This window comes from Rhinoraja longicauda, chromosome 11 (assembly GCF_053455715.1).
Source record: "Rhinoraja longicauda isolate Sanriku21f chromosome 11, sRhiLon1.1, whole genome shotgun sequence".
NCBI classification, from domain to species: domain Eukaryota; kingdom Metazoa; phylum Chordata; class Chondrichthyes; order Rajiformes; family Arhynchobatidae; genus Rhinoraja; species Rhinoraja longicauda.
The window spans coordinates 60,581,360-60,602,593 of record NC_135963.1 but is presented as its reverse complement, the minus strand read 5'-3'; the positions used below and the strand labels follow the sequence as shown (position 1 = coordinate 60,602,593).

Genomic DNA, 21,234 nt, shown 5'->3' with positions numbered 1-21,234 from the left:
AAGCCATTTGGTCACTTCTATTTTGGACATTTGTATGTTTAATTTAGTTTATTGTCACGTATACCAAGGTAGATGAAAAGCGTTTGGCGTGAGCTATCCAGTCAGCTGAAAGATACACTTCTTTCCACCCCGCTTCCTGCAAAAACTCTATCCCCTACTCCCAATTCCTCCATCTACGCCGCATCTGCGTCCAAGATGAGATGTACCATACTAGAACATCCGTACATGAGGCCCTCACCCGTGTCTCCTTGGTAACTCCTTGGCAGCTCCGCCCTTGCTCTCCCTCCCCCTAGTCATAACAGAGACAGTGTCCCCCTAGTCCACAACTTCCACCCCATCAGCAGTCGCATACAACACATAATCCTCCGAAAGTTCCGTAACCTTCAATGGGATCCCACCACTAGCCACATTTTCCCATCTCCACCCCTTTCCGCCTTCCACAGAAACCGTTCTCTCCACAACTCCCTGGTTAACTTATCCCTTCCCATCCAAACTACCCCATCCCCAGGTACCTTTTCCTGCAACTGCAGAAGATGTTACACCTGTCCCTATACCTCCTCCCTCGACTCTAAGAAAGGAATATACTAAGAAAGATACAAACAATCTCCCAGATGTTCTAGTGGCCAGAGATCCTACGGTGACAGAGGAACTGAAGGAGATTCACATTAGGCAGGAAATGGTGTTGGGTAGACTGATGGGACTGAAGGCTGACAAATCCCCAGGGCCTGATGGTCTGCATCCCAGAGTACTTAAGGAGGTGGCTCTAGAAATTGTGGATGCATTGGTGATCATTTTCCAATGTTCTATAGATTTAGAATCAGTTCCTGTGGATTGGAGGGTAGCTAATGTTATCCCACTTTTTAAGAAAGGAGCGAGAGAGAAAACGGGAAATTATAGACCAGTTAGTCTGACATCAGTGGTGGGGAAGATGCTGGAAGCAATTATAAAAGATGAAATTGCGGAGGATTTGGATAGCAGTAACAGGATCGTTCTGAGCCAGCATGGATTTACGAAGGGGAAATCATGCTTGACTAATCTACTGGAATTTTTTGAGGATGTAACTAGGAAAATTGACAGGGGAGAGCCGGTGGATGTGGTACCTGGACTTTCAGAAAGCCTTCAAGAAGGTCCCACATAGGAGATTAGTGGGCAAAATTAGAGCATATGGTATTGGGGGTAGGGTACTGACATGGATAGAAAATTGGTTGACAGACAGAAAGCAAAGAGTGTGGATAAATGGGTCGCTTTCAGAATGGCAGGAAGTGACTAGTGGGGTACCGCAAAGCTCAGTGCTGGGACTGCAGCTATTTACAATATACTTGGATGAAGGGATTAAAAGTACCATTCGCAAATTTGCAGATGATACAAAGCTCGGTGGTAGTGTGAACTGTGAGGAAGATGCTACAAGGTTGCAGGGTGACTTGGACAAGTTGTGTGAGTGGGTGGATGCATGGTAGATGCAGTTTAATGTGGATAAGTGTGAGGAGATCCACTTTGGTGGTAAGAATACGAAGGCAGATTATTATCTGAATGGTGTCAAGTTAGGAAAAGGGGACGTACAACGAGATCTTGGTGTCCTAGTGCATCGGTCACTGAAAGGAAGCATGCAGGTACAGCAGGCAGTGAAGAAAGCCAATGGAATGTTGGCGTTCATAACAAGAGAAGTTGAGTATAGGAGCAAAGAGGTCCTTCTGCAGTTGTATAGGGCCCTAGTGAGACCGCACCTGGAGTACTGTGTGCAGTTTTGGTCTCCAAATTTGAGGAAGGATATTCTAGCTATTGAGGGCGTGCAGCGTAGGTTTACTAGGTTAATTCCCGGAATGGCGGGACTGTCGTATGTTGAAAGACTGGAGCGGCTAGGCTTGTATACACTGGAATTGAGAAGGATGAGAGGGGATCTTATCGAAACATATAAGATTATTAAGGGGTTGGACACGTTAGAGACAGGAAACATGTTCCCAATGTTGGGGGAGTCCAGAACCAGGGGCCACAGTTTAAGAATAAGGGGTAGGCCATTTAGAACGGAGATGAGGAAAAACTTTTTCAGTCAGAGAGTTGTGAATCTGTGGAATTCACTGCCTCAGAAGGCAGTGGAGGCCAAGTTTCTGAATGCATTCAAGAGAGAACTAGATAGAGCTCTTAAGGATAGCGGAGTCAGGGGGTATGGGGAGAAGGCAGGAACGGGGTACTGATTGAGAATGATCAGCCATGATCACATTGAATGATGGTGCTGGCTCGAAGGGCCGAATGGCCTCCTCCTGCACCTATTGTCTATTGTTTATTGATTCTGTCCAGGGACCTCGATAGTCCTTTCAGGTTAGGCAGAGGTTCACTTGACCTCCTCCAACCTCATCTACTGTATCCATTGTTCAAGATGTGGACTTTAATACATCGGCAAGACCAAATTTAGACTGGGCCATGGTTTTGCGGAACACCTTCGCTCAGCCCAAGTGATCCAACCTGATCTCCCTGTAGCTGAACATTTTATTTCTTCTTCCCATTTCTACACAGACCTTTCTGTCCTCGGTCTCCTCCATTGTCAGAGTGAGGCTAAATGCAAATTGGAGGAACATCATCTCACATTTTGCTTTGGCAACAATGGTAGGAATTTCTGGGCATAATCCAGAAGATGCAGGATCATTTCATTCCAAAGAGGAAGAAAGATTCTAAGGGGAGTAGGAGGCAACCATGGCTGACAAGGGACATTAAGGATGGAATAAAACTAAAAGAAAAGATGTATAACACAGCAAAGAGTAACGGGAAGCCAGAGGATTGGGGAACTTTTGAAGGACAATAGAAGGTAACAAAAAGGGCAATATGGGCTGAAAAGATGAAGTGCAAGAGTAAGCTGGCCAAGAAAAAAAAGGATAGTAAAAGCTTCTTTAGGTATGTTCAGAGAAAAAGATTAGTAAAGACAAATGAGGATCCCTCGAAGGCAGAAACGGGTGAAATTATTATTGGTAACAAGGAAATGGCAGAAGAGTTGAACAGGTACTTTGTATCTATCTTCACTAAGGAAGACACAAAAATTCTCCCAGATGTTAGGTTCACGAGGTTAATCCCTGGGATGGCGGGACTGTCATATGAGGAAAGATTGGAAAGACTAGGCTTGTATTCACTGAAGTTTAGAAGGATGAAAGGGGATCTTATAGAGACATATAAAATTATAAAAGGACTGGACAAGCTGGATGCAGGAAAAATGTTCCCAAAGTTGGGGGAGTCCAGAACCAGGGGCCACAGTCTAAGAATAAAGGGGAGGCCATTTAAAACTGAGGTGAGAAGAAACTTTTTCACCCAGAAAGTTGTGAATTTGTGGAATTCTCTGCCACAGAGGGCAGTGGAGGCCAGCTCACTGGATGAATTTTAAAAAGAGTTGGATAGAGCTCCAGGGGCTAGTCGAATCAAGGGATATGTGGAGAAGACAGGCACGGGTTACTGATTGTAGATGATCAGCCATGATCACAATGATTGGCGGTGCAGGCTCGAAGGGCTGAATGGCCTCCTCCTGGAACTATTTTCGATGTTTTTATGTTTCTATGTTTCTATGTACTAGAGGACAGAGGATCTAGGGAGACCGAGGAACTGAAAGAAATTTGTATCAGGCGAGAAATAGTATTGGGTAGACTGATGGGACTGACGGCTGATAAATCCCCATGGCCTGATGGTCTGCATCCCAGGGTACTCAAGGAGGTGGCTCTAGAAATCGTGGACGCATTGGTGATCATTTTCCAATGTTCAATAAATTCAGGATCAGTTCCTGTGGATTGGAGGGTAGCTAATGTTATCACACTTTTCAAGAAAGGAGCAAGCGAGAAAACAGGGAATTACAGACCAGTTAGCCTGACATCGGTGGTGGGGAAGATGCTGGAGTCAATTATTAAAGAGGTAATAACGGTGCATTTGGATAGTAGTAAAAGGATTGGTCCAAATCAGCATGGATTTATGAAGGGGAAATCCTGCTTGACTAATCTTCCGGAATTTTTTGAGGATGTGACAAGTAAAATGGATGAAGGGGAGCCAGTGGATGTAGTGTATCTAGACTTTGATAAGGTCCCACATGGGAGATTGGTGAGCAAAATTAGAGCACATGGTATTGGGGAAGGGGAGTGACATGGATAGAGAATTGGTTGGCAGACAGGAAGCAAAGAGTAGGAATAAACGGGTCCTTTTCAGAATGGCAGACAGTGGCGAGTGGAGTGCCGCAAGGCTCGGTGTTGGGACCGCAACTATTTACAATATATATTAATGATTTGGATGATGGAATTAGAAGTAGCACTAGCAAGTTTGCAGATGACACAAAGTTGGGTGGCAGTGTGAACTGCGAAGAGGATGTTAGGAGGTTGCAGGATAACTTGGACAGGTTGAGTGAGTGGGCAGATGCGTGGCAGATGCAGTATAATGTAGATAAATGTGAGGTTATCCACTTTGGCGGCAAAAACAAGGAGGAAGATTATTATCTCAATGGTGTCAGAGAAGGTAAAGGGGAAGTGCAACAAGACCTGGGTGTCCTTGTACACCAGTCACTGAAAGTAAGCGTGCAGGTACAGCAGGCAGTGAAGAAAGCTAATGGCATGTTGGCCTTCATAACGAGATGATTTGAGTATTGGAGTAAAGCTGTCCTTCTGCAGTTGTATAGGGCCCTCGTGAGACCACATCTGGAGTATTGTATGCAGTTTTGGTCTCCTAATTTGAGGAAGGACGTCCTTGCTATTGAGGCAGTGCAGCATAGGTTCACGAGAATGATCCCTGGGATGGAGGGACTGTTATATGAGGAAAGATTGGAAAGACTAGGCTTGTATTCACTGGAGTTTAAAAGGATGAGAGGGGATCTTATAGAGATGTATAAAATCATAAAATGGCTAGGCACTCTAGATGCTGGAAAAATGTTCCCAATGTTGTTTCAATTGTTGCAGCAATTAAAGTTTGGATCAGTCGGCACCAGCCACACCCAGTAGCTAACCACTTCCTCACAGGCTTGTACAGAAGCTTGTGAAACACTGTTAATTTTAATAGATGCTATATACTTGGTCACTAAACTAGAGCAGTCCGGTGCTTCCAGTGAGCTGAATGGGTTTCAATGTGTGCTCTGATTCCACACATAGTTTATACAATGCTCTTCATGGCAAGTGTCTGTCATGTAATGCCTGTAGACCTGCAACTTGGAAATAGAGTGGCGCTTATTCTCAGAGGCCACACTTTGTTAGACTCAAGAAGGTGGAGGAACTCAGCGGGTCAGGCAGCATCTCTGGAGATCTCAGGTTGTGACCCTTCTTCAGAATGTCTCGACCTAAAACATCACCTATTTCTCTTCTCCAGAGATGCTGCCTGACCCGTTGAGTTACTCCAGCTTTTTGTGTCTGTCTTCGGTTTAAAGCAGCATCTGCAGTTCCTTGCTACACTTGACTACATTCCTGTTAGTCATGTAGCACTCCAATGACTTGGTGATGAATTATTTCAAGGATTATGTTGGCACCCTTCACAGTCAAACCAAAATCTGATGTGACTTTGTCGCTGATCAAAGTTTAAAGACAAGCTTGCAAGGGTGCAGAGAAGATTGCAAATATGGAACAGTGCACCACAGTGGTGTAGCAGTAGAGTTGCTGCCTCACAGCGCCAGAGACCCCGGTTCAATCCTGACTACGGGTGCTGTCTCTACGATGTTTGTATGTTCTTCCTGTAACCGTGTTGGTTTTCTCTGGGTGATCCAGTCTCCTCCCACTTCCCAAAGATGTACATGTTTGTAGTAATGGCTTCTGTAAATTATAAATTGTCCCTAGTGTGTAGGATTGTGCTAGTGCAAGCAGTGATCGCTGGTCGGCACAGACTCAGTGGGATGAAGGGCCTGTTTCCATGTTGTGTATTTAAAGTCTAAAGTGCAGGAACAGGCCCTTTGGCCCACAATGTCCATGATCAACACAATGCCAAGTTAAACTAATCTAATCTGCTCAGCCTGCACGTGACCCGTGACCCGTGACCCATGACCCATGACCCATGACCCATGACCCCTCCATTCCCTGCATATCCATATGCCAATCCAAAAGCTACTTTATAAGGATGTTTCCAGGACTTGTGGGCCTGAGGTATCGTGAGAGGTTGGGCAGGCTAAGACTTTAATCCCTGGAAGGCAGGAGGATGAGCGGCGATCTTATAAAATCATGAGGGGAATGGATTGGGTAAATGCACAGAGCCTTTTATTCAGAGTAAGGAGAACAATAACAGGAAGACATAGGTTTCAGGTGAAGGGGGAAATATTTAATAGGAACCTGAAGGGCAAACCTTTCACACTGAGGGTGGAGGGTGTCTGGACGAGCTATCAGCAGAGGTAGTTGAGGCAGGATCAACATAACATAACATAACAAAACTTTATTGTCGCTCGGCACAACACCGAACGAAATTTCAGCAGTCACAGCAAAAAAAGAAAAGAACACAGGACACCCGACCCCAACACAAACATCCATCACAGTGACTCCAAACACCCCCTCACTGTGATGGAGCCAACAAAACTTCCCCTCTCCTCCCCCCGCACCCACGGACAGACAGCTCGACCCCTACCGAGGCAACCGACACGCACAGCCCCCGCAAGGGGATGGAAGGCCCCCCGGCCGAGCCGCCCCGGGCACTGAAACGTCCCGCGGCCGCACCGGGCGATGTTAAGTCCAGCGGCCGAGCCGCACCGGGCACCGAAACGTCCCGCGGCCGAGCCGCACCGGGCATCGAAACGTCCCGTGGCCGCACCGGGCACCGAAACGTCCCGCGGCCGAGCCGCACCGGGCACTGAAACGTCCCGCAGCCGAGCCGCGCCAGCGATGTTAAGTCCCGCAGCCGAGCCGCGCCGGCAATGTTAAGTCCCGCAGCCGAGCCGCGCCGGCGATGTTAAGTCCCGCGGCCGAGCCGCACCGGGCACTGAAACGTCCCGCAGCCGAGCCGCACCGGGCACTGAAACGTCCCGCAGCCGAGCCGCGCCGGCGATGTTAAGTCCAGCGGCCGAGCCGCACCGGGCACCGAAACGTCCCGCGGCCGCACCGGGCACTGAAACGTCCCGTGGCCGAGCCGCACCGGGCACCGAAACGTCCCGCGGCCGAGCCGCACCGGGCACTGAAACGTCCCGCAGCCGAGCCGCGCCGGCGATGTTAAGTCCCGCAGCCGAGCTGCGCCGGCGATGTTAAGTCCCGCGGCCGAGCCGCACCGGGCACTGAAACGTCCCGCAGCCGAGCCGCACCGGGCACTGAAACGTCCCGCAGCCGAGCCGCGCCGGCGATGTTAAGTCCAGCAGCCGAGCCAAGCCGGGCGATGGAAGGCCCCGCGGGCGAGCTGCGCCCCGGGGAAGAGACCTAATAAAAGAAAGGTTCAGAATCACACTTGTAACTTCCCTACTTCAATAAAATAATTTGAAGCAGAAACACAGGAAGCCTGAAATCATGACTTTGATGATAATCACATACCTGCATTGTAGCAAGCTTTATACGTTTCAAGCACGCATAATTTACAGACAATTTACCTACAAATTAACCTACAAACCTGCATGACTTTGGAATCTGGGCGGAAACTGGAGCACCCGCGGAATACCCACTCGGTCCCGGGGAGAACGTACAAACTCCATACAGATAGCACCCATAGTCAGGATCGAACCCAGGTCTCTGGCACCGTAATACTGCAACTCTACCGCTACGCCCAAAGTTACCACTGGTGGTTGGCACCAGAGAGCTAGGATTGAAGAGGATAAAAACAAACTTGGCTGTGGTAGCAAGTCTAGGTTAAAACATGGTCAGGATTGAAGTTCTGTAACTATAGTCTGAGCAGATCTGCTGCTCCCAGCTTCACTCATGTGCTAGTCCCGGCACACTGGCTCCTGATTGTCCTTCACTCCTTCTCCAGGCTTCACAGTAGATTTTTGGGGTAGGCCAAACCCACTGCTTTGGCCTCCATTCCCTGTGAGTGATTCATATCACCAAAATAACATTTGCCCAAATTGTCACAACAGCCTAGGAGGAATCTAAACTACAATTGGAGCATGGCCCAGTTACTGCTTCATCCAATATCTAGGACCCACAAATGTTTTGCGTTTTTTTTGCAGTCTTCTTTATTTTTATGTGTTTGAAGGAAAATAGTCATGGACATCAGCCCTGGAGTGTTGCTTCCTTTCCTTTATTTCCTGCACTGCTCCCCACCACACAACGTTTGGACTTTTTTCACATTAAGGCAATTTGGTCCATTTGTAGTCATACAGCAGAGATAGGCCTTTCATCCCAACTTCCCCATGCCAACCAAGATGCCCCATTTACGTTAGTTCCACCTGCCCACATTTGGCCCATAACCCTCTAAACCTTTCCGATCCATGCTCCTGTCCAAATGCCTTTTAAATGATGTTATAGTCCCTGCCTCAACTACTCCCTCTGGCAGCTGGTTCCATACACCCACCAACCTCAGTGTGAACTAGTTGCTCCTTACGTTCATATTCAATCTTTCCCCTCTCACTGTAAACCTTCTTGATTTCTCAACTTTATGTATGTGGGAAAAAATGAATTAATGAAAATTTACTGCATTGAGTCACTTTAATTTCTATTGAAGAATGTTAAATGTATAGTTGTATTTTGACACTGAGGAGCTGATAGCTCTTTCTGAGGAAGCAATGATTTTATCTGTGCAATGATGTCGATTAGCAAGTAGGACGGTCACTATAGCAACACACAAATTACGCCATCTGAATAATTTAGATTCTCGACCACATTGCACTGCACCCTTTCCTTCTCTGCAAATTTCAAAAGAAATAAAATAGTAAACAGAACCAAGAAAAACCACAACTGAACCTGCCAACAGTGCTCTCTCTCTCATCTTATGTTTAAACTGAACAGTAATCAGAAACATGTGCAGGAAAGAATTGCAGATGCTGGTTTAAACCAAAGATAGACATAAAAAGCTGGAGTAACTCAACCGGTCAGACAGCTTCTCTGGAGAAAAGGAATAGTTGACATTTCGGGTTGAGACCCTTCTTCAGACTGAGAGTCAGGAAAAAAGGAAACAGAAAAAGATATAGACGGTGATGTAGAGAGAAATGAATGAAAGACATGCAAAAACGTAACAATGATAAAAGAAACAGGTCATTGTTAGCTGTGGGCTAGGTGAAAACAAGTACAGACAATGAGACTCAAAAAGACAACTTTGAAGTTGGTACGACTTGGGTAGGCGAGGGATGGAGAGAGAGGGGATGCAAGGGTTACTTGAAGTTAGAGAAATTAATATTTGTACCACTGGGTTGTAAGCTGCCCAAGCTAAATATGAGATGCTGTTCCTCCAATTTGCATTTGGCCTCACTCTGACAATCAGAAACAACTCAGTCAAGTTATTGCTGAAGATTGACACAAAGAGCTGGAGTAACTCAGCGGGTCAGGCAGCATCTCTGGGGAACATGGATAGGTGACGTTTCACAGAGTGCTGGAGTAACTCAGTGGGTCAGGCAGCATCTCTGGAGATCATGGATAGGTGACGTTTCTCAGAGTGCTGGAGTAGCTCAGCGGGTCAGGCAGCATCTCTGGAGGAAACGAATTAGTGATGTTTCAGATTTAGATCCTTCCTCAGATTGAAAGTAGCGGGCAGGTTTTGAAGAGCTGAATTGAAACAAATGAGAGGGTCTTGTAGAGATCCCATCTGAGATTGAAGGAGAACTTCAGTTTAATGTGGATAAGTGTGAGGTTATCCACTTTGGTGGTAAGAATAGGAAGGCAGATTATTATCTGAATGGTGTCAAGTTAGGAAAAGGGGACGTACAACGAGATTTGGGTGTCCTAGTGCATCAGTCACTGAAAGGAAGCATGCAGGTACAGCAGGCAGTGAAGAAAGCCAATAATAACAAGAGGAGTTGAGTATAGGAGCAAAGAGGTCCTTCTGCAGTTGTACAGGGCCCTAGTGAGACCGCACCTGGAGTACTGTGTGCAGTTTTGGTCTCCAAATTTGAGGAAGGATATTCTTGCTATTGAGGGCGTGCAGCGTAGGTTTACTAGGTTAATTCCCGGAATGGCGGGACTGTCATATCTTGAAAGACTGGAGCGGCTAGGCTTGTATACACTGGAATTTAGAAGGATGAGAGGGGATCTTATTGAAACATAAGATTATTAAGGGGTTGGACACATTAGAGGCAGGAAACGTTCCCAATGTTGGGGGAGTCCAGAACCAGGGGGCACAGTTTAAGAATAAGGGGTGGGCCATTTAGAACAGAGATGAGGAAAAACTTTTTCAATCAGAGTTGTAAATCTATGGAATTCTCTGCCTCAGAAGGAAGTGGAGGCCAGTTCTCTGAATGCTTTCAAGAGAGAGCTGGATAGAGCTCTTCAGGATAGCGGAGTCAGGGGTTATGGGGAGAAGGGAGGAACAGGGTACTGATTGAGAATGATCAGCCATGATCGCATTGAATGGTGGTGCTGGCACGAAGGGCTGAATGGCCTCCTCCTGCACCTATTGTCTATTGTCTATTGTCTTTTCTCTAAAGTAGGCATAACTTGAGGAGATTTTGCAGTGCAATAAGGCAAAATGGGGGAACAAAGAATTGCAGATGATGGTTTATCGCTGAAGTAACTCAGCGGGTCAGGCAGCATCTCTGGAAGAAAAGGGTAAGTGAAGTTTTGGGCTGGGGTCCTTCTTCACACTTTTTACTAGCTTCCAATTCTACTGATTTAGAGTTATAATCAGTTCTGGTGGAAGGAGAGACATTTGAAGGACTACACTCCAAGTGATTGCATCTATTCCTCAACCCTTGAAGTCTGAAGAATGGTCCTGACTCGAAACATTACGTGTCATTCGCTCCTCAGATGCTGACTGACCCACTGAGTCTCTTCTGCACTTTGTGCTTTCCACAAGATTCCAGCATCTGCACTTCTTTGCTTTTCCTTCACCCTTGAATTTATTTGTGGTCATCGATATTCAAATTAAAAAAATTGTTCTTTCAAGTTATTTGTAGGCCTTGACGTAATACAGTAGAAACTTAAAGATTTGATCTTAATGGTGCTTGTAGCCATATTCATCTGTAGTAGTTGAGAGTCCAGTGTATTGCTGGCAAACAATCTACAGGCACCTTGTGTTTTGCACTGGGCTGACTTTTCTGAAAACTAGCGCGTAATTCAAAAACACAAAAATCAAATATGTTAGATAGAGCTCTAGGGGCTAGTGGAATCAAGGGATATGGGGAGAAGGCAGGCACGGGTTATTAATTGGGGACGATCAGCCATGATCACAATGAATGGCTCGAAGGGCCGAATGGCTTCCTCCTGCACCTATTTTCTACGTTTCTATGTTTCTATGTCAACAAAAACATTTAAACAGGAAGATTCCACTCTAGGACCAGAGGGCAAAGCCTCAGAATAAAACGATGTACACTTAGAAAGGAGACGAGGAGGGATTTCTCAGCCAGAGGGCGATAAATCTGTGGAATTCATTGCCACAGAGAGGCCAAGTCTTTGGGTATTTTTAAGGCGGAGATTGACAGGTTCCTGATTTGTAAAGGCGTCAAAGGTTACGGGGAGAAGGCAGGAGAATGGGGTTGAGAGGGAAAGATAGATCAGTCATGGTTGAATGGTGGAATAGACTTGATGGGCTGAATGGCCTAATTCTGCTCCTAGAACGTATGACAAATACCAGAAATCTGAAGTCAAAGAAGAGAGAGATTGCCACCTTTCACAGTTAACAACGTCTCGACAGTTCTTCCCAGCCTCAATGATGGTTCCCAGTGTGTTCTGCTTTCTCTCAGAATGCAGTGTTCTATTTGTGTGATTTTGTTTTGTTGCGTCTTTTTGATAAAGGTCTGTGAAGCCAGACAGTGTGAGAGAGAAATTTAATTGAAATCTCTCAAGACGTTTTCTAGCTGGCTAATGGAGTTTTTGATTTCCTGCTGATCAGAAATGAAGGCAAGTTTGTGCTGAGTTTGTTGCGTTGTTCTGAAATGAAGGGTATTCACGGAAAACAAGTTGAGATGCACTCATCCATTCATTATGTGCTGATCACTGCTCCATCTCTGATGAGTTTGCCCTGAACCTAAATCTGAGTGTGCTCAAAAAATACAATGAGTAAATTAGGTTTTGCATTAGTTAAACCTGCACATTATTCCATAAATGCACAAGGTAAATGCATAAAACATGCGGTGCCTGTATTCCCCTTTGACAGGGTGCTGTGATGTACACCATATTAGCACATACATATTAGCACAAGATTAAAAGATTTAAGCCTCTTTTAATGGTTCCAATTGAGAAACTGCTGGATGAAAAACCTACAACAGGATCAACGTTTCCAATCAGTTTCCAATCTAAACAGAAGAGTAAAAAATCAAGTGTTTTATTGTCATATGCCCCGAAAAATGACCAATTAAATTCTTACTTGCAGCAGCACAACAGCCATGTAATCTAGACACCTGATCTATAATATTTGAAAGATGGATATCACACAACCAAAAAGCTTTTCACTGTACCTCGGTACACTTGACACTCAACTGAACTCAACTGAACATTAAGAATGAAGATAAACACAAGGAATAGTTGACGTTTCGGGTTGAGACCCTTCTTCAGACTGAGAGTTAGGGAAAAGGGAATCAGAAGATTTAGACGATGATGTAGAGAGATATAGAATAAATGAGTGAACGATATGCAAAAAAGTGACGACGATAAAGGAAACAAACCATTTTTAGTTGTGGGCTAGGTGAAAACAAGTTACAGACAATGAGACTCAACAAAACGACTTTGAAACTAGTACAACTTGGGTCTGAAGAGCCTTATTTAATAAATGCAGAAATAAATTGAAACTTTATTAAGAAATACAATTTGCAAAAAATGAGAAGTAAGATGAATGTGTGGCAAATAACGAAGTGAAAAAGAGGAGGTTTGTAGAGATGTTGCAAGTGATATGGTAGTCCCGAGGATGACTGGGGATGTTACAAGCACAGGCAGCAGCTCTTGCAAGATGAGGGCTTGTTTTCAACCTTTCAACTTTGCGGGCAGCAGCAGGGGAGCCATTTGAAAGTAACGGGAATGGTGTTGACAGGACACAAAATGCTGGAGTAACTCAGCGGGTCAGGCAGCATCTATGGAGAACATGGATAGGTGACGTTTCACAGAGTGCTGGAGTAACTCAGCGGGTCAGGCAGTATCTCTGGAGAACATGGATAGGTGACGTTTCACAGAGTGCTGGAGTAACTCAGCGGGTCAGGCAGTATCTTTGGAGAACATGGATAGGTGACGTTTCACAGAGTGCTGGAGTAACTCAGCGGGTCAGGCAGCATCTCTGGAGAACATGGATAGGTGACGTTTCTGATCTAGACCCTTCTTCAGATTGAACATGGATAGGTGACATTTCAGAATGGTGTGCAGGTTAAATCAGTGGTCGAGTGACGCTGATCTGAACACACAAATTTTGAATTTTATCGCAGCATCTAGGGAAATTAAGTAATCTAGAATTTAAAGAGCAAGTAGCTTAGTTTAGTTTAGAGATACATCACTGAAACTTTCCCACACCAACCAACATATCCCAGCTACACTTGTCCCACCTGCCTGCGTTTGGTCCATATCCCTCCAAACCTGTCCTATCCATGCACCTGTTTAACAGTTTCTTAAACATTGGGATAGTCCCTGCCTCAACTACCTCCTCTGGCAGCTTGTTCCATACACACCCTTTGTGTGAAAATGTTTCCCCTCAGATTCTGATGAAATATTTTCCCCTTCACCTATGTTCTAAGCTGTTCTTAAGAGATGTTGCCTGACCCGCTGAGTTTCTCCAGCACTGTGTGTCATTTCTTTACATGAAACAGACTTGGGTTTAACATATTCTAGAGCACAAGAATTGTAGAGAGGGTTTGTTGAAACTTGGCCTAAACTGTTCTCAAAGAGCCACAGTTGCCGTGAACCACTTATACGTAGGAAACACTAATTAGAAGGTCATTTGGCCATTCGGCCCATCATGTCTACTCTGCCATTCAATCATGGCTGATCTATCTCTCCCTCCTAACCCCATTCTCCTGCCTTCTCCCCATAACTTCTGACACCATACTAATCAAAAATCTATCTATCTCTGCCTTAAAAATATTCACTGACTTGGCCTCCACAGCCTTCTGTGGCAAATTCCACAGATTCACCACCCTTTGACTAAAGAAATTTCCCCTCAGCTCCTTCCTTTAAAAACGTCCTTTAATTCTGAGGCTGTGATCTCTAGTCCTAGACTCTCCCACTAGTGGATACATCCTCTCCACATCCACTCTATCCAAGCCTTTCTGTATTCTGTACGTTTCAATGAGGTCCCCCCTCATTCTTCTGAACTCCAGCGAGTACAGGCTCAGTGCCGACAAACACTCACCATTGGTTAACCTACTCATTCCTGGGATTATTCTTGTAAACCTCCTCTGGACCCTCCCCAGAACCAGCACATCCTTAGATATGCTGTCCAAAATTGCTCACAATACTCCAAATGCAGGCTTACCATCACCTTTTGAGCCTCAGCATTACATTCCTGTTTTTGTATACAAGACCTCTTGTAATAAATGCTTATAAAAGATTGAGTTTGCTTTCTTTACTACTGTTTTTACTACTGTTTCGACTTGCAGATTAATGATACGTTAAGTATAAAGTCTTTTGCTTCTGATTGCTACAGTGATGTTTGTTGATGGGCAAAACCCCACTAGGGGGCAGGAGAAGCCACAAAGTCCTCACCAGCTTCCTCTGTGCCATTTTACACAGTACTCTGACATGCTGAGATCCCAGGGATTGACTGAAGTGAATGCTATAAATAGGTTTAAGGGGGAATGAACTAGCACCTTAGGGGGAAAGAAGCTGAGGGGGGAACTGGTAAAAGAAGCTTGAATGTAGCATTAGTGGGATACCCTGTGAGGTCTGTCATTGTATAGTTTTAAATAAATTTAGTTTATTGTCATGTATACTGAGGTACAGTGAAAAGTTTATGTTGCATGCCAACCAGTCAGTGGAAAAACTATATATGATTATAAACAAGCCATCCATCCATAGTGTACATATACAGGATAAAGGGAATATCGATTAATGCAAGCTAAAGTCCAGTAAAGTCCAATTAGAGATGGTCCGAGGGTCTCCAATGAGATAGATGGTAGCTCAGGACCGCTCCCCAGTTGATAAGAAGATGGTTGAGTTGCCTGATGACAGCTGGGAAATTGTCCCTGAATCTGGAGGTGTACCACATGTGGGGTGTCGTGTCAGGTACAATATAGGTGGTTCTGCACAATCGTGTTTCTGTGGACACACAAAGAACTGCAGACGCTGGAATCTTGAACAAAAAACACAAAGTGCTGGAGTTCGTAACCTGACCATGTAGGCCTTAAGTTAGAATGTGAAATCACAAGCTGAGAAGTGAGGCCAAACGCTATATTTGTGTGCATTGAATTGCCAGAGAGTAAACTATCTCACCAAACTGTACAATATATGTGTTGGAAGGAACAGCAGATGCTGGTTTACACCGAAGATAGACACAAAATGCTGGAGTAACTCAGTGGGACAAGCAGCATCTCTGGATAGAAGGAATAGGTGACGTTTCGTGTTGAGCCACTTCTTCAGGCTGAGCTACTCCAGCATTTTGTGTCCATCTTCTGTACAATGTACGCTTTAGTTTGCACATTGCAATTCTCATTGAATTTCTTTTATGTCATTGCAGATGGTGATGGTTCAACTACATTGAGTAAGTACCCTGATAGATATCTTTCACACAAATCAAATGCAATGCGAAATGCTTCCTGTAATGGATTATTTACGCTATGCCATTCTGTGTTTAATTCCAGTTTTTCATGAATGTAAACAAAAATGAAGATAGAGGACAGTCGGCAAATAACAGATTTGCAAATAACGATTTGTGTAAAAAAATAATAATGGGTATTATATCAAAACCAATTGGCCATCTACACAACTATTTGTTCAACATGCTTTGTTGATGTAATTAGTTAATGCTCTGGTCCGAAGTGAATCTGTTTCAGGTTGTTTAATAGTTTGCCACAGTTGGCTTCCAATGTGACTACATAACCATGAAGTTAAGAACTCTACTTTAGATATTTTCCACGGCCACCCTAACCCATGGATTGCTTCCACAGTCTCACATGGGGAGTCAATGATCTTTTGAAGACCTTATTCACCATCAGCTTCTTCAGGCTTATTCACAGAACAGACTCAATAGGTTGACTTTTTTAGTTTAGTTTAGAGATACAGGGTGGAAACAGACCCTTCACACCACCAAGTCCTCCTCACACTAGAAACAATTTACAGGAGCCAATTAACCTACAAACCTGCACTTCTTTGGGATGTGGGATGAAACTAAAGCACCTGGAGGAAGCCCACATGGTCACAGGGAGAACGTACAAAATCCACACAGACGGAGCCCTGGCGCTGTGAGGCAGCAACTTGGATGACAGCGCACACGGCAAGATTAGCAAGTTTACAGAATATACAAAAGTGGGTGGTTTTGCAGATAGTGAAGATGGATGCCAAAAATTGCAGCAGGATCTTGATCGATTGGAATAGTTGATGGAATTTAATACAGGGAAACTTGAGGTGTTGCATTTTGGAAAGTCTAACATGGGCAGGACCTACACTGTGAATGGGAGGGCTCTGGGGTGTGTGTAGATCGGAGGGATCTGGGATTGCAGGTGCATGGTTCCTTGAAGGTGACGTCACAGTAGATGGAGTAGTCAAAAAGCTTTCATCAGTCAGAATATTTAGCATAGAAGTTGGGAGGTCATGTTGCAGTTATATAAGACATTGGTGGGGCCACATTTATAGCATTGTATTCAATTTATAGCATTATGGGCACGGTGTTACAGGAAAGATGTCAAGTTGGAAAAGGTACAGTGAAAATTTATGAGGATGCTGCCAGGACTAAAGGGTGTGAGCTATAGGGAGAGGTTGAGTTAGCTGGGACACTATTCCCCGGAGTTCAGAAGGGTGAGGGGGGATCTTATAGAGGTGTATATAATCATGAGAGGAATAGATCGGGTAGATGCACAGAGTCTCTTGCCCAGAGTAGGGGAATCGAGAACCAGAGGACATAGGTTTAAGATGAAGGGGGAAAGATTTAATAGGAATCTGAGGGGTAACTTTTTCACACAAAGGGTGGTGGGTATATGGAACAAGCTGCCAGAGGAGGTAGTTGAGGCAAAGACTATTGCAATGTTTAAGAAACAATTAGACAGGTACATGGATAGGACAGGTTTGGAGGGATATGGTCCAAATGAAGGCAGGTTGGACTAGTGTAGATGGAACATGTTGGTGGTCATGGGCAAGTTTGGCCGAAGGGCCTGTTTCAGTGCTGTACCACTCTATGACTCGACTGCTGTACCACCACGGCCTAATTCTCCTCCTACATCTTCTGAACCTATGAGAACCTGAAGACCATCACCCATTGTTGGAAGTAACATGTAATGATACAGATGCCTCTTGCCTCTAACCCCTGTGAATGTTGGATGTCACATTCATAGACTCATACCGCATGGAAACAGGCTCTTCAGCCCAACGATGTCCATGCTGACTAAGATGGACCATCTAATCTTGTCTCATATGGCCACCTTTGGTCCATTTCCCTCTAAACCGTTCCTATCCTAATGTCTTTTAAATGTTGTTATTGCACTTGCCTCAACTGCCCTGGCAGATCGTTCCATATACCCACCACCCTCTGTGAGAAAAGGTTGCCCCTCAGGTTCCTATTAAATGGTTCATCTAACCCATGTCCTCTGGTTCATGATTTCCCTACCCTGAAGAAGGGGAATTAGGAGGGATCTTCATACCTTGTGGGGTGCTTGGGAAGGAATTGCAGAGGCTCTTGCAGAGATATTATTAATGGCTAACAGATGTAAATAATTGTTGGCAAACAGAGTCATAGAAGTGATACAGCGTGGAAACAGGCCCTTCGGCCCAACTTGCCTACACTGACCAACATATCCCAGCTACACTAGTCCCACCTGCCTGCACTTGGCCCAAATGGCTCTAAACCTGTCCTCTCCCAGCACCAGCTTCAATGTTTCTTAAATGTTGCAGTAATCCCTGCCTCAACTACCTCCTCTGGCAGCTTGTTCCACACACCCACCACCACTTTGTGTGAAAAGATTACCCCTCAGATTTCTATTAAATCTTCACCTTAAACCTGTGTCCCCTGGTCCTCGATTCACCTACTGTGGGTAAGAAACCGTGCACCTACCTGATCTGTTCATCCCATGATGTTATACCTCCATGAAATCACCCCTCATCTTCCTGTGCTCCAAGGAATAGAGTCCCAGCCTACTCAAATAATTGTGATGGTAATGTTATGGATTAGTGTCACTGTTGCATTGCAAGTTCAGACTACATTGGTGCTCGAATACAAGCTAACAGTTCCAGTCCTGGATGATGCTAATTCTCGCAATGGATCCGAGGAAATAGGTAGGATTTTAACTAAAACAAATAGATGTGCTTCAGGGAGTTTGGATGAAACACTGCAATGAACACAACAATAGACAATAGACAATAGACAATAGGTGCAGGAGGAGGCCATTCGGCCCTTCGAGCCACCACCGCCATTCAATGTGATCATGGCTGATCATTCTCAATCAGTACCCCGTTCCTGCCTTCTCCCCATACCACCTGAATCCGCTATCCTTAAGAGCTCTATCCAGCTCTCTCTTGAATGCATTCAGAGAATTGGCCTCCACTGCCTTCTGAGGCAGAGAATTCCACAGATTCACAACTCTCTGACTGAAAAAGTTTTTCCTCATCTCAGTTCTAAATGGCCTACCCCTTATTCTTAAACTGTGGCCCCTTGTTCTGGACTCCCCCAACATTGGGAACATGTTTCCTGCCTCTAACGTGTCCAACCCCTTAATAATCTTATACATTTCGATAAGATCTTCTCTCATCCTTCTAAATTCAAGTGTATACAAGCCTAGTCGCTCCAGTCTTTCAACATATGATAGTCCCGCCATTCCGGGAATTAACCTAGTAAACCTACGCTGCACGCCCTCAATAGCAAGAATATCCTTCCTCAAATTTGGAGACCAAAACTGCACACAGTACTCCAGGTGCGGTCTCACTAGGGCCCTGTACACAGAAGGACCTCTTTGCTCCTATACTCAACTCCTCTTGTTATGAAGGCCAACATTCCATTGGCTTTCTTCACTGCCTGCTGTACCTGCATGCTTCCTTTCAGTGACTGATGCACTAGGACACCCAGATCTCGTTGTACGTCCCCTGTTCCTAACTTGACACCATTCAGATAATACTCTGCCTTCCTATTCTTACCACCAAAGTGGATAACCTCACACTTATCCACATTAAACTGCATCTGCCATGCATCCGCCCACTCACACAACCTGTCCAAGTCACCCTGCAACCTCATAGCATCTTCCTCACAGTTCACACTGCCACCCATCTGCAAATTTGCTAATGGTACTTTTAATCCCTTCATCCAAGTCATTAATGTATATTGTAAATAGCTGCGGTCCCAGCACCGAGCCTTGCGGTACCCCACTAGTTACTGCCTGCCATTCTGAAAGCGACCCATTTATCCCCACTCTTTGCTTTCTGTCTGTCAAACAATTTTCTATCCATGTCAGTACCCTACCTCCAATACTATGTGCTCTAATTTTGCCCACTAATCTCCTATGTGGAACCTTGTCAAAGGCTTTCTGAAAGTCAAGGTACACTACATCCACCGGCTCTCCCCAGTCAATTTTCCTGGTTACATCCTCAAAGAAATCCAGAAGATTAGTCAAGCATGATTTCCCCTTCGTAAATCCATGCTGACTTGGAACAATCCTGTTACTACTATCCAAATGCTCCGCAATTTCGTCTTTTATAATTGACTCCAACATCTTCCCCACCACTGATGTCAGACTAACTGGTCTATAATTTCCCGTTTTCTCTCTCCCTCCTTTCTTAAAAAGTGGGACAACATTAGCTACCCTCCAATCCACAGGAACTGATCCTGAATCTATAGAACATTGGAAAATGATCACCGATGCGTCCACAATTTCTAGCGCCACCTCCTTAAGTACCCTGGGATGCAGACCATCAGGCCCTGGGGATTTATCAGCCTTCAGTCCCATCAGTCTACCCAACACCATTTCCTGCCTAATGTGGATTTCCTTCAGTTCCTCCGTCACCCTAGGATCTCTGGCCACTAGAACATCTGGGAGATTGTTTGTATCTTCCTTAGTGAAGACAGATCCAAAGTACCGGTTCAACTCATCTGCCATTTCCTTGTTTCCTATAATAAATTCCCCCGCTTCTGTCTTCAAGGGACCCACATTAGCCTTGACTATTTTTTTTCTCTTTACATACCTAAAAAAGCTTTTATTATCCTCCTTTATATTATTGGCTAGTTTACCCTCGTACCTCATCTTTTCTCCCCGTATTGCCTTCTTAGTCATCTTCTGTTGCTCTTTAAAAGAGTCCCAATCCTCTGTCTTCCCACTCTTCTTTGCTTTGTTGTACTTCTGCTCTTTTATTTTTATGCTGTCCTTGACTTCCCTTGTCAGCCACGGGTGCCTCTTACTCCCCTTGGAATCTTTCTTCCTCTTTGGGATAAATTGATCCTGCAACTTCTGCATTATTCCCAGGAATACCTGCCATTGCTGTTCCACCATCTTCCCTGCTAGGGCCTCCTTCCAGTCAATTCTGGCTAGCTCCTGCCTCATGCCTCTGTAATCACCTTTGCTATACTGTAATACTGACACCTCCAATTTTCCCTTCTCCCTCTCAATTTGTAGAGTAAAACCTATCATATTGTGATCACTGCATCCTAATGGCTCTTTTACCTCGAGTCCCCTTATCAGATCAGGTTCATTACACAACACTAAATCCAGAATTGCCTTCTCCCTAGTAGGATCCAGTACAAGCTGTTCTAAGAATCCATCTCGGAGACACTCCATAAACTCTCTTTCCTGGGGTCCATTACCAACCTGATTTTCCCAGTCTACCTGCATGTTGAAATCTCCCATAACAACCGTAGTATTACATTTGCGACATGCCAATTTTAGCTCTTGATTCAACTTGCACCCTATGTCGAGGCTACTGTGTGGAGGCCTGTAGATAACTCCCATTAGGGTCTTTTTACCCTTACAATTCCTCATTTCTACCCATACTGGTTCTACATCTCCTGATTCTATGTCACCCCTTGCAAGGGAGTGAATATCATTCCTCACCAACAGAGCGACCCCACCCCCTCTGCCCACCTGTCTGTCTTTTCTATACGTTGTGTACCCCTGAATATTCAGTTCCCAGC

At 45.0% G+C, this 21,234-nt stretch overlaps 1 protein-coding gene across 15 annotated transcripts in view; it reads left to right on the top strand.

The window, feature by feature from the left end:
* ptprc (protein tyrosine phosphatase receptor type C) overlaps positions 1-21,234 on the top strand; it is a 174,527-nt gene that overhangs the window by 40,581 nt on the left and 112,712 nt on the right. For all 15 annotated transcript variants that reach the window (XM_078407841.1, XM_078407840.1, XM_078407839.1 and 12 more), the window contains exon 3: positions 15,649-15,672. In XM_078407841.1, the coding sequence (XP_078263967.1) occupies positions 15,649-15,672 (24 nt within the window). The remainder of the gene's footprint in view (positions 1-15,648; positions 15,673-21,234) is intronic.